At 44.4% G+C, this 13,554-nt stretch overlaps 1 protein-coding gene across 2 annotated transcripts in view; it reads left to right on the forward strand.

The window, feature by feature from the left end:
* SLC9A3 (solute carrier family 9 member A3) overlaps nt 1-4,754 on the forward strand; it is a 1,113,267-nt gene extending 1,108,513 nt beyond the window's left edge. For both annotated transcript variants that reach the window (XM_078687678.1, XM_078687679.1), the window contains exon 16: nt 4,311-4,754. In XM_078687678.1, the coding sequence (XP_078543804.1) occupies nt 4,311-4,558 (248 nt within the window). In that variant the 3' untranslated portion in view covers nt 4,559-4,754. The remainder of the gene's footprint in view (nt 1-4,310) is intronic.
* Nucleotides 4,755-13,554: the final 8,800 nt, after the last annotated feature.

Here is a 13,554-nt window from a genome sequence, read left to right on the forward strand (position 1 = left end):
ATGCTATATATATATATATATAAAAAATGCTATATGCCTTTGGGAAAATGATTGATATGACCATTTTAGTAAATTTATTAAGCTGATTACCCAAGCTGTTTATGAGAGGTTCCCAAAAAACCCTTATAAATCTCAATGTTGGCCGCTCCTCTCACTTACCAAAAAATATAAACAAAATGGTTAGAACTCAATTTATCTCCTTTTCAAAAGAGAGAGCCAGGTTAATATCTCTGCTTACAAGAAGAAGGCAGCACCTGTGCTTTATTACAAGAAAGCAAAATCTGTAGATAAATTTAAGAGGTTTCATTTAAAAAAATGTGCATACATTTTGGGAATGTATTGCCAACTGCAGTTGGACAATAGTGAGATCCCACCCCATCTCTATAACCAAGGAATTATGGGACAGTTTTATTAGGGAATGATATGTGTAAAATCCTAGTGTTGACTTCTGTGTTGAAGATCTACCACTAAATCTGAGTTGAGGCAAATTTGCTACAGGTCCTCTCTGTTTGAGTGAGCTGGAGTCTTCAAGTAGGGCAATAAGGGTTTCTGGTGCAGTGGGCCCAATGAAGTCCCGATCTCATCATAAAAAGGGAATAAAACTGTCTGCTGAAATGTTGGTTATGGTCTTTGATTACCTTTTTAACCACTCATCTGTACCTGAACTAGAAGTATTATTGTTCCTTTATTTAAAAAGGGTGTTCGTAATTTACCTAGTAATCGTCCACAAATGGCCCCACTAGACGCAGTGTGCAAAGTTTTTACTAGATGCCCATTGGAACACCTTAATTCCTTGGTCAAGGAGAATGCTTTTAACCCCTTAGAACAAACTAGTTTCAGGAAAAAGCACTGCACTCATTACAGACAAATGTGTGATCTTAAGGAAGCGCCCTCTCTATGCTGCGTTTAGAGATTTTTCCGCGGCGTTTGATAAGGTTGACCGTTTAACCCAGTGAAAAAAAAACTAGCTAATCTTGCAATGCCTAACATTCTATTGCACCTGATTATTGCTCTCCACTCTTCAACCTGGTGCCAAATACTGTTAGGTGGAAATCGGGGGCTATCTACAGTTATCCCAACAAAAAACGGTCTGCGGCAAGGGTGTCTGCATGCACCTCTGCTCTTTTCCCATTCAGTACTCCCCGTTTTTTTTATCTAAAAGCGTGGGTTTCCCCTTCCAGTATCAGTGGTCATCCAGTGATCTGCTTACTTTATGCAGACAACATCATGATACTGGATTTAACCCCTAAAGGTTTGGACAGTTTCCTAGGTGACCTACAACAGTACACTGGAGCACATTTCGAAATTAACTCCATAAAAAGCAAGGTGTTGTGCTTTAGGGAAAAAGGAGTGCACCCCTACTCCAACTACTCATGGCATCTTGGTCCACAAAAATTGGAAAGCGCTAATTCCTATACCTTTTTAGAAAAATAATGTCCAGTACACTAAATGACTCAGACCATATACACAATAGTGTGTGTGTGTGTGTGTACAGCCCAATCACAGTCCAGGGGGCTTGGTTCTTTCTATAAGGCGGTGGGATTGAGACACTTTCCCCATCTTCTGTCAGTGTACCAGGACAAAATTCCACCTACTCTTTAATATGCCATTGTGCTAATTGAAGTGTCAACGTGAAACTTTTGTAGATAAGTCTGAAGGGCAAATACTAAGGAGTTTGCTATCACTTAATATGTTAGCTCCTACCACTGCATTAAGATTGAAACTTGGTGTAAAATGTTTATTGGTGCAGGGGTTGACAGAAGTGGTGCATTGGGTGCATTGCATTATGAACAGTGATTGTAACTCCTTACAATACCTTATGTGTAAAGAAACTTTTGAACTGAACTGAGACAAAGTTTTATTTTTAGGAATTGTAAGTATGCTTTCATTAAAATTAGAACTTGGTCTAAAAAGTTCATTGGTGAAGGGGTTGGCAGAAGTGGTGCATTGGGGACTTGCATTATGAACAGTGATTGTAATTTCTTACAACACCTTATGTGCAAAGACATTTTTGAACTGAAAAGAGACAACTTTTTTTTTTAGGTATAGTAAGTATGCTTTACAGCAATTTAATCTGGATGTAACCATGGCCACATCTTTGTCGATTTCTTAGCTTAAAGCTTTTCTTAAGCAAGCTTCCCCCAAGTCAGGTTTCCATTTGGATCTTGATTATTATAGGAATAAATTACATTTCCTAATTTTGATTCAGTAATGAGTTCCTATGTTTGAACAAATCACAGCATTATGTGTCATGGAATATGGCCCATGGGATGAGAATCATCTGGGCACTAATCTGTCTTACAATTTTTCCATTAAGGTGCCGATTCCGATCTGGGTCGGAAAGCACTCCGACCGAGCCGGATCTGGGATGGTTTCCGACCAATCCGGACCCCTGCCATCCGACCGAGCGATACGATGTGGCTGTATGCTGTCCGACTCGGTTCGGTCGGACTCCCATTGAAGTCAATGGGAGCCGATCGTACGACGCATACATGGGCTCCCATTGACTTAATGGGTACTTTGCGGACAAGTGCGCCCCCTACAGTGGGTACGCGTTGGTGCCATCCGCACCGTACATGCCTTTGTTGGGGAGACGTGTCCGAGTCGTAAGGCTGCGGGTAACAGGGGCCGGACCTGTGTACGACTTGGACGGAAATTCAGCCTCCGAATCGGATCCGCTACTCCCGAACCCGATTCGGTACCCTTCCGACCGAGATCGGAATTGGCCCCTTAATGTTGAAACATCGAAATGGCACGGCTCCTCAAGCACATGTCACTTTTGTAAAAATGGAAACCAGGATTTAAAATATGTTCATGTTATATGCTCAGCTTTGCTGTCATATTGTCGTTAGTGGGCGAGACCCCACCGTCTAAGATTTATTGCTCACACAACTGCAGAGGCTATGTATTTACTTACCACTTTACTCACCAAATTAAATGCTTTGTATTTATGATTTTAACTTTTAAAAATGTTTTGGACTTTATATTTAACTTAATACATCATGCTCTTGGGCCCATTGCAGTTTTTATTTTCAGTCAATTTGCATGTTAATTTTATATCTCTGTGTTTTATGTGGACCTCTTTGGAGTTCCAACGCATGAAATAAAATTTGGTTTGATTTATTTTGACAGAGATATTTCTTAACATGGGGCTGATGTTTACAAACATCTCTTGCTTTGCAGTCAGGGAAAGAAAAGCAAAGTGAATTATGTGACATTCTTGCTTTGGTATAGGGAGTGTAGAAGGAATGGCTGTAGGATGTCAGCTTTTTGTAAGACAACAAAATGTAAATACCTGTAAATAAATTGTACACATTCAGCAGGTAAGAAAGCAAAAATGAAGTACTTTAAAAAAAAAAAGTCTGAAGTGTGATAGAAACAAAGGTTTTAATAGGATCGAAACCAATCAATACATTTTACTTGGTGACATTATCATTGGTGTGCAGTATAGTTTTATCATTAAAACTGTAAGTCTGTGATAATGTAGTGACTATTTCAATGCAAAATATGCTGTCTGTAAATGCTTTAGCTGTATAAAAAAATCATCCACCTCCTGTTCATTAAAGGTAGGCGAGTCGTGAAAGTTTGTGGGCCTTATTTATGAGGCCTTGCGACAGTTTTGCACTTCCGTTGCATCACTTTTTGTGACGCATCGGCTGCATAAATCCTGCTGCCTGTTGCGCCCTATTTACAAAGTGTCGCATCTAAGGAGATGCGTCACTTTGTAAACCCCTGCGCTACATTACACCTGCGTCTGTTATAATGTATGCAGGGTGGGCGTTCCCACGTATGTAAGCCTCGTAGAAGTGACACAGTGAAATCTACCAGATTTCACTGCGCCACTTCTAAGGTGCAAATGCGTCAATATCTTACGCCTGCCTCACAGCAGGCGTGAGACTGACGCCGGCCCTTTCACATGGGGCTTGCCCTATTTGAAAGGACACATTGCTGGAGTTGCGTCACGTTTGTGACACACTCCAGCAATGCGTCAGTTTTGCGCCATACAGATACGTCAGAAAAACTGACGTATCTGTAACTGCTTGCGACATGATGCATTCATACAGTAAATATGACGTATCATTCATGTTGCAAGGAGGGTGCACTGAGAAGTGACGCATCGCTACTTTCACGCAGCGATGCGTCACTTCTCATAAATGAGTCGCTGTGTTACTAAAAATTGGGTCGAGCTTCTAAAATGTTTTAGAAGAACTGCTCTGTGACTTTTCAAGAGTCAAGCATTTTCTATGTATGACAGCCAGTGTCTTTTTATTTACGACAAACTTATTGTTATCACTGTTACACTTTTTTAGGCATTGATAACCCGCTATTTTCAAGCAATGACGAACACCGCGGTTATCTGGAGTTCTCGCCGTGGTTGTCCAATGAAGATTCTGTAATGCCTTCCCAAAGGGCAAGAGTGCAGATCCCGTCTTCTCCGAACAACTTCCGCCAGCTCACCCCCTTCCGTCTCAGCAACAGATCCATTGACTCCTTTGTGCTAGCCGATGGTGCAGAGGAGCGGCTTAGATCTTTCCTCCCAGAAGCAATGCCGATGTAATATTTTTGAACAACAGTCTCGTTTTTCTCTCAGCCATTCTTGCTTTCTACTGTCCTAACTTCCTTACTTTCTCTGTTTTTATCAGTTCATTTCACGTTTTCTGCCATTCACTTAATCTTTTACTAATATTCAACAGAAAATGTTTTGTATTTATTTTTCCAATAAGATATTAAATGTTGTATTGCAATTGAACTCAGCAGATCGCAGCTTCCATTATTTTTAAGATTTTTATTATTTAATCTTTTTATTGAACAGTTGCTCAGTATGCATCAATTCTTACAATTGTGTATAAAAGCATGATGATCCTGTGTGGAGAGACTTCAAACCACAGCTGTTTCAAATAACTACACAATTAACAGATGTATCACTTGGAAAAAAGGTGTAGGCATAGTGGAACATAAAGGAATATGGTCTATATCAAAGCTAGCTTCCTCCCGCCCTCCAACAATATCTCTGTCAGTTACCTAGTTATTTCTATATTGGCTCCATTTACCCAAATCTTCTCAAACTTTCGAGGACAGCCCTGACTCTGATAGACCTCACATTCAGCCAGTTGACACCATTCCAGATCATTCATCTAGTCCCAGATGTGTCGGGGGTCCTCTTGCCCCCCATGTTTTGTGATATTTAATTTTGCAATCCATGCTGCCAACATCAACCATATTTTTAGATACTGGTGCCAGGTTTCCTCCCCAGTTATGCATAGCACCAGCCATCTATCCTAAAGGGGAACCTTAAGTCCCATGACTGTAGCCATGACGTGTGTGACTCCTCTTCAATACTGTTGGATCATCGAACAATCCCAGAGAACGTGGAAGAAAGAGCCATCCATTCCACAACCCCTGGCACAGAGGGCTGAGTCATAATGACCCAAACAGGATCAGGAGTAGTCGGATCCAGGGCCGGACTAGCTACCAGGCATGTTAGCATTCTGCAGAGCTGGGGGCTGATGTCACTGCGGTGGGGTCTAATTTCGTAGATGGAGACCTGCGTGTGCTTCGAAATCAACACGCAGGTCCCCGTCAACGAAATCAGCCCCCAGCTCTGCAGAATGCCAAAATGCCCGGTAACCAGTCCGGCCCTGGTAGGATCTGTGTAATATACATAGTTGTAAGAGGCAGAAACAAGCTCGAATAGCTGTTTTTCGAGGGCTGTAAAGGGCCATCTTCTATTAAGCCTATGTCTCCCTCCCAAGTGTCTCATAACAGGTGACGCATATCAGGAGAGTTGTTCAATATTTTCCTGTATACTAGGGACAGGCTGCAATGGGGTCTAGAAACAATCGATCCTCCAACAGCAAAGAATCCGGTAATTGTTCTCCTTCAGGTATGTGGCACCACAATGCATGTCTGAATTGTAGATATCTGAAATAATCCCCATGTCATGTTCGGTTTGAAGGTCTGTAAATGACAATAGTGTGCCCCCCTAAATGTCACAGAGGCGATTGATTCCTATCAGTCCCCATCGAAGGAAGCCTAGTTTCCTTACTTCCCTAAGGTGCTCGCTGTCTCACAGTGGAGTTGTAGCAGTCAGTTTTTCCTCCAGTACAGGTGCTTGATAGCTTCGTGCCATGTCCTAACGACCGCCTGAGTGTGGCACGGCAATGAACCCATTTGATTTTTGTTCTATGAGATGGATGGATATCCCCAGTCACCCACAGCCACGCGATCGACCCTGTAGGCTGGTTCCTCCACGTCTCCAAAGACCCAATTATTGATTATAATCAGTTGGGCAGCCTAGTCATAGGCATGGATGTAAGGGACCACAAATCCCGCTTCAATACCCCCGCTGTAGCTTCCAGGGGGAGATCTGTGATTACCACGGAAGCCACTGACGAAGGAGGAAGCACTGAGGTGTGGGGGTTGATTGGACCCTCTATACCCTTCGCCCAGCTTGGCTCATGGGGCATTGTCTCCTCATTCAATAAGCTTACATCATCAGTATTACTGACCGAGCTTTTTTCACGTGTATTTAATTTATTTATACACATTGATCAAACATAACACTCTCTATCTGTGGGAGCGCATTAGTGAGTGACAGGGGGATCTATATAACCCGGTCCTGACGAAGGGGCATGTCGCCCCGAAACATGTTGACCCACACAGGAGAGCAAGACTAGTAACCCGTTCTTGCCCTCCGCCTCACCCCTTTTAACGATACCAGCCAGTGCCTATTAAATAATTTTTTCTAAACACCTGGCCAGGTATCTTTTAATTTCACTGTTTATCACTCCTGACCTCACTGACACTCACTCCATCATCACTCACATAGTACTCACAATTAAAAGGTGCTCCGGCGTAGCCGCTTGTCGCAGCACTGCCCCGTCCCGCAGCGGGGGCGGGAAGACCCCGATGATGAAGCATGACACCAAGGGCCCTTTTGGTGTGTGAGGGGTATTTTAACACACTGAGTGTATTCCAACACCATCGGAATATGTATTGTATATTTGTTTCAGGTGGTCTCTGTTGATTATTTAAATGTCCTAACGACCGCCTGAGTGTGGCACGGCAATGAACCCATTTGATTTTTGTTCTATGAGATGGATGGATATCCCCAGTCACCCACAGCCACGCGATCGACCCTGTAGGCTGGTTCCTCCACGTCTCCAAAGACCCAATTATTGATTATAATCAGTTGGGCAGCCTAGTCATAGGCATGGATGTAAGGGACCACAAATCCCGCTTCAATACCCCCGCTGTAGCTTCCAGGGGGAGATCTGTGAACTACCACCATTCCAGAGGAGCATACGCAATTCACTATTGACTTTGTTTAAAAAAAAGTCCTGTGGCACCCTGTATGGTGTGTTTTGGAAGGCATACAGCTTGCAAGGAAGGGTCATCTTAAAAAGGCCTGCTCTACCCATCAAAGAAATTGGCATCCTCCTCCAATGTGCTACATCCTCCCTAAGGTGCTCGAGCTGGGTGAACCACACATGAATTCTTCTGCATCTCTGTTCATGAAGACTCCCAGGTAGCGAAAACCCTGAGTTACCACTAGAGCAAAGTATGTTGACCGAAGAGCTGGGCGACCCCTTGTCAGTGGAAAGATGAAGGACTTTCCCAATGAATTTGGTAGCACAAGTAACCTTCAAAGAGGTGAAAAATATGAAGAATCCTGTTCAACGAGAGACAAGGCTGTGTGACATATAGCAAGGTGTCATCAGCGTATAAGGAGATACTTCACTTCCACAGGAGAGGATCCTGCCAGATCCAGGCCTCAAGATGCTCTAGCGCTAGGCCGAAGGTCATCGGTGATAGAGGGCACCCCTGACACGTGCCACTGTAAACAGAAAAGGAGCGAGAAACAAAGCCGTTCACTTGAACTCTAGCCAAAGGATCCTGGTATACAAATTCAACCCAGGAACTGAATTTGGGACTGAAGCCTAGCCTGGGCAGGACTGCAAACAGGTATTGTTATTCTATGCTGTCGAAGGACATTCTCATGTCCAGGAAAAACACTATGGCCCCCTCTTCCACAGGTGTACCTGTGAGCCTTGAATCTGGATTGGGCGGATGTACCACAGAGGTTATGACCCTCACATGTCTGTTTGCCAGAGCCTCTGCCAGCACCTTGGACTCCAGGTTTAGCAATGATATGGGCCTGTAGGAGTAGCAGGCTGTGGGTGATGCCCTCTTTAGTAAGAACCATGATTGTGGACAGCCTTTAGTTGCCCGGAAGAATCCCATCTCACTTTGCTGTTTGAAACATATTGAGCATGTGGGGAACTACCTTATCAGCTACACATTTGAATAGCTCTACAGGCAGCTCTGCTACTGTGCCTGATTGCAGCCCACAAATAGCACCCTCTATTTCCTCTGCCATAAAACCCTGTTCCAATGCTTTCCTGTCTTCGGGGGAAAAACTCTGAGTAAAAGGTCTTTAGAGAAAGTCCACCCAATCATGGCGGGACCTAGAAGTCCCGGAGGAGTACGTATATTTGTAATACTTTGCGAAAGCTTCTGCTGTCTGAGCCCCGCTGTATGAATCCTACCCTTGTGGTTCTGGATTTTCATGACCCAGTTTCTGCCCCGGTCTCTCTTGTCCCGCGAGGCTGAATTTTCTGCCAGGTCCCTCAGTTTCTTTAGGTTTATCCTGAGACGATGGACGCATTCAGCATCGAGAACCTCCCCCTCGGTAACCTCCCTCTCCAGGGACGCAACCTCCAGCTCCAGTCCTGTGCTTTGGATAGCCTAGTCCTTCTTTTTAACCACGATAAGGGCCTGAGTGTGTCCGCGTAGCACCGTCTTTAAAGCCTTCCACAAAGTGCAGGCTGAGTCAACTGACCCTGCATTGTCCTGAAAATATTGATCGTGCATATGTTTATTTGGTCCTCGATTTTCCTGTCTTTTAAGTACCAAGATGCTGTTCTAGGGGGCAAGCAGAAGTCCCTGACTGGGCCCGACAAGGAGACCACTACCAGAGAAAGGTCATAAATGCCTTGCGCCAGGTGCCCTATACTGTGGAACCGGCTCACACTGTCATGGTGGGTGAAAATGTGTTCCAGTCGGGAGAGGCTGTTGTGTTTAACTGATAGGTGAGTGAATGGAGTCATGTTCGAGTTGTATACCTGCCAGTAGTCCACCGGTCCAATTGCCTCTGCAAAGGACTGAAGCAGGCTCCCGCCTCAGAGTGTAGTCCCAACATTCCACGGTCTTGCAGTAATGGCCTTTTAAATGGGTCTCCTGTAAGAGAACAAGCTCCGGGGCTTGTCTACAGATAAATTATAGCACTAGGGTATGTTTAGTTTTGGGTCCCAGACCCTTCATGTTTGAGGACAGGATCTTCAAGTTTGCACAAGCCTGTATCTCCATATTGTGTGATGGCGCGAGGCCTTCCCGCCCAGTATGCAGACAGGAGCATTGCCCACTTCCCTTCCCATGGTCGAACCACCTCCCCTCCCCCGACATGTAGCTACGTATATACTAGATGCACTGTGCAAAACTCTGAACACAAAACAGTAGCCTGATTTCCTCATAAACTCCCCCCTCCCTGCTACCCTACAGTGTGGGCTGAAGTTGGCCCACCACCCCAATTTGCAGAGCGCCTGTCGCCCCAAACTGAACAAAGAACATTTCAAGGGTTGGCTGCTCTACCAATATGTTTTCAACTTTTCAAAGCCCTCATAAACCCCCTCTAGGTCCGATTACTCTTTCACTTCGTGTATATAACCCATTAATCTACTGTGTGCACAGGCCCACCAGAACGGATGAAAACAAAACATAGCGGTCACCATTTTGCTCCCATTGGCCTATCCCACCAAGCATGAAATTGTACCAGCGCCCCTCATTCTGGGCCAGCAGTGTGATGGGAGAATCAGATTCTGAATAGGGCCCCTGCATTAGTCCCACAGACCGCCTGAAGTTTAATGCAAAAGGCTACTTATCCCTCGTCCAGCCATGTCACTCAGGGAACCTCTTCCTCCTGGTCCTTGAGTTTAGCGACCATCATCTTTTGTTGTTTTGTTAGGATATAAACCTGTCTTTCCAATTTCCTGGATATGGATTGTACTCGGCAGTTGTTACTTTCTCCAAACATTTTTTGGAAGTCCGCCCGCAGGAGATGAACATATCTGTGACCACGTCTATTTTAGGTTCCAGCGAGGTCTTGAGATCCTGAATAGCTGCCATATAGCTCCTCAAAAGGTATCTGTTAGCTCCACCGCCCCCTGGTCGGTATGGCCCCTTGCATGGACTGATTGAGTACTGCATATTTATTTGTCCATTTTATTTGATTGCGGCTGTTGTTCACCGTTTGGCTTCACCATGACCTCCCAGGAGCAACTGCTGGTAGGTGGAGTGGGGGTGTCCAAATATGTCCAACTTACCGGGGAATGAACCCCCAATGATTCAGTCAGTCGAAGATTCTTTATTCGGCCACTAAAAGTCATAAAAGCACACGAATAAAAATGCTTAAAAAAAGACAACACTTTTTTTTACCTTACATACGTGGAAAATCTATGTAGCCCAGAAGGATTTGTCCAGGGTTATGTATACAGACACATAAGGATACAATCTCATTATTAAAAACAAGTACAAAATGTCACTCTTAATATAAAATTCATCAAATAAAGTGCAAAAGTGACAAAGCATTGGCAGGGTAACAAGCTACATAATCATGCCATATCATGCACAAAAATGGTCACGTATATTTCTCAGAGAGTGTTAGACTGATACGACCTAACTAGACCATAAGCATCTTCTTCCTAAGTCTTAAGGCCCCTGTAAAAAAATTGCAACCCCAAAACAGACCATAGAGGAGGAAAGCATTTGTAAATATATTAATGCAGGCCTTACTTGAACAAATTGTCCAGATCTAAGGAGCAGTAGAATAAATGTTTCACGTAGGGGATCATAAAATTCATTGAAGAATGTAAAATGTAAAGTGTCCTGTTCAGAGAAATGGACATGGCTTTAAAGCTCTGGGCTTTGTGTAGCCTTTAGGAAAGGCTAATAACCAGGGTATAAGGTTCAATCTGAATCTTGTTAGCACAAAGCGATGGTGCACGTTGATGACCTGTGACAGTGTGATATTGTTTCTCATTGTGGCTTAGCTTATTCCTTGCCCTCCCTTACCCCCTGCTTCCTGGCCAGAAACAAATGTTTGATATTCCCAATATCTACTGTGTGTGACAGCCTGGGGTTAGAATACAGGTCAGGACGGCCTAGCCACCTCAACTCTCCATTATGTACTTCAACCAGGGGATATGCGGAGCCCCCTCATATGCAGTGCAATCCGCTACAACAAGTTGATGTACGGTGGTGGCTGGGCAGGACCTGATTCTCATCCAGCACAGTAGAGGCGCAACAGCAATAAGATCAGAGATATATTCCATGCCAAGCTCCTCATGCAACATAAAGGCTGGAGAACAGGGGGGACAGCAAGGAGCCAATGCATACAATTGTTTTCCACCCCCTGTCTATCTCTCACATCCTTGTATCCCTACACATCACAGCCAAAAGTGACCATAGGGATACATTTTTCTCTATGCACCTTTTGCAGGGCAGGTACAGGCTTTATCCATAGTCTTTTTGCAAAGTCCATGGTTGCCCCGACTGCCCTTGCAAGAACATTCTTGTTGCGTTTTCTTTGCGCAGCCCAGGTCCCTCGATCATCAAACAGCATACCCAAGTAGAGGAAGGCTGAAACTTTTGTTAGTTCTACCCCCTACAAAAGAACTTGCGCCTGGCAGCTACTGAGTACCAATCACTATGGTGAGAAATTTAGAAAAATTAGTGGCAAGATAGAGTAAATCCATAAAATCAATACATTTTAAGGTTTTTGAAGTCCTACGCAGTCCTTGCACACGACATCGTCTGTATATAAAATTCCGGAAATCAGTTTATTTTTAAAATCTGTTTATTGAATATATAACGGACAACAAAAATCAGAAAAATTGAGGACACATGTCGCTGTGAGAAAAACATCAAATTAAGTCCACTATCCACGTTACACAGGATAATATTTTGATAAGAACATACATGGCAATGGAATCGTTAGTGCCCAGCTATGTATGACGTCCTGATGCGTAGGTTCTGTCCTTCATTCGTGGGTACATTTTAGTCTAAGGAAGCACCAGGGAACTGTTGTCAATTTTATACAAAGAAAAAGGGAAGAGAAACTCTCTCCAGGGAAAGGGGAGAAAAGGGAGGATGCGCTGGGAGGAACTAAGCCAGGCGGGAAAACGAGAGACTGGGGTAAGAGGATAGGCCTCCAGACTTAAGTGGGCTGTTCTGGGGATTCCGGTTTCCGATCCCTAGAGTATGGTTCGAGCGAGTCTTCAAATAATTGCAAGGCTCATAGTCGGGGGAACAAACCAGGAGTGCCTGGTCTTAGTAAAATAGTGTATAAGCGGCTGCCAGATGCAGGTAAATCTAGTGTCTGTGTGATTGATGCGGGCAATAGGTATTTGAAGGCTAAGACATTCCACAAGCGAAGAAACTATGTGGCGACAGGGTGAGGGTAAGGCTTCTTCCAAAATATGTCTATGGACTGCCTAGCAGCTCCTAACGTGTAGAATGAAGCACCAGTCTGTGTATGTCATAGCAGTTAGTGTTAAGGGTTTAATGCCCTACAAGGTGACTATCGGAGAGGAAGGAATAGGAAACCCCCACTACCTCTTTGATGTGACTGAGGATCTCTTTCCAAAACATAGTGAGGCTCAGGCAGGACCACCATATATGAATAAAATCTCCACTGTCTTCCTGGCACCTCCAGCATGTCAGGGAGAAATTTGGAAACATTTGATGCAAACGGGTTGGGGTGTAGTACCATCTCGTCATTAGTTTATATGCTGATTCATGTTGCAGCGTACTGTGGTATACCTTCAGAAATCCTGCCATAATCGATCCCAACTCTCTGGAGGTATATCCTCTTCCAGATCTGAAGCCCACCGTATCTGATACACGTGGGGTATGGGTCGCTGGGAGTACTGTAAGACAGTATATGTGTGATAAATCAAACACTTCGTTCCCTCAAATTTGCGAACCAGGGATTCAAAGGCAGTAAGTTGTCTGGTCGCTCCGTGAGTATAAATCTGGGATCTGAGCCAATGACGTATCTGGTAGTATTGCATCCGTGCCCCCTACATGTGGTGAAAAGCCTGCCTACATTGGTCAAAGATAAAGAATTTACCGCCCTGAAAAAGGTCCTCGTTAACCCGGCATTCACCATCCGTCCACGCACTAAATGCCGGAGGTTGAAATGCAGGGGGGAACATGGGGTTACGAGCGAGAGGCGTATTACGGGAGGGAAATGTAGTCAGCCCTCTGGACACTGCCAGTTTATCCCATATCTCTAATACTGTCTTCATAGGGATGACTATGTATGTGCTACAGGGATGAGCCCCCTGAGGAAGCCAAGCCAAGTGCCACAAAGGTCTACGAACACCGCTCGGTGAAGTGAAACCAGTGTTTTTCGCTCTCGCGAACCACCCACTCTGATATGTAACGGAGATGCCAAGTCCAGTAGTACTCTAGAAGGTTGGGCCATGCAAGCCC

The sequence above is a fragment of the Lissotriton helveticus genome, chromosome 4_1 (assembly GCF_964261635.1).
Source record: "Lissotriton helveticus chromosome 4_1, aLisHel1.1, whole genome shotgun sequence".
NCBI lineage: Eukaryota > Metazoa > Chordata > Amphibia > Caudata > Salamandridae > Lissotriton > Lissotriton helveticus.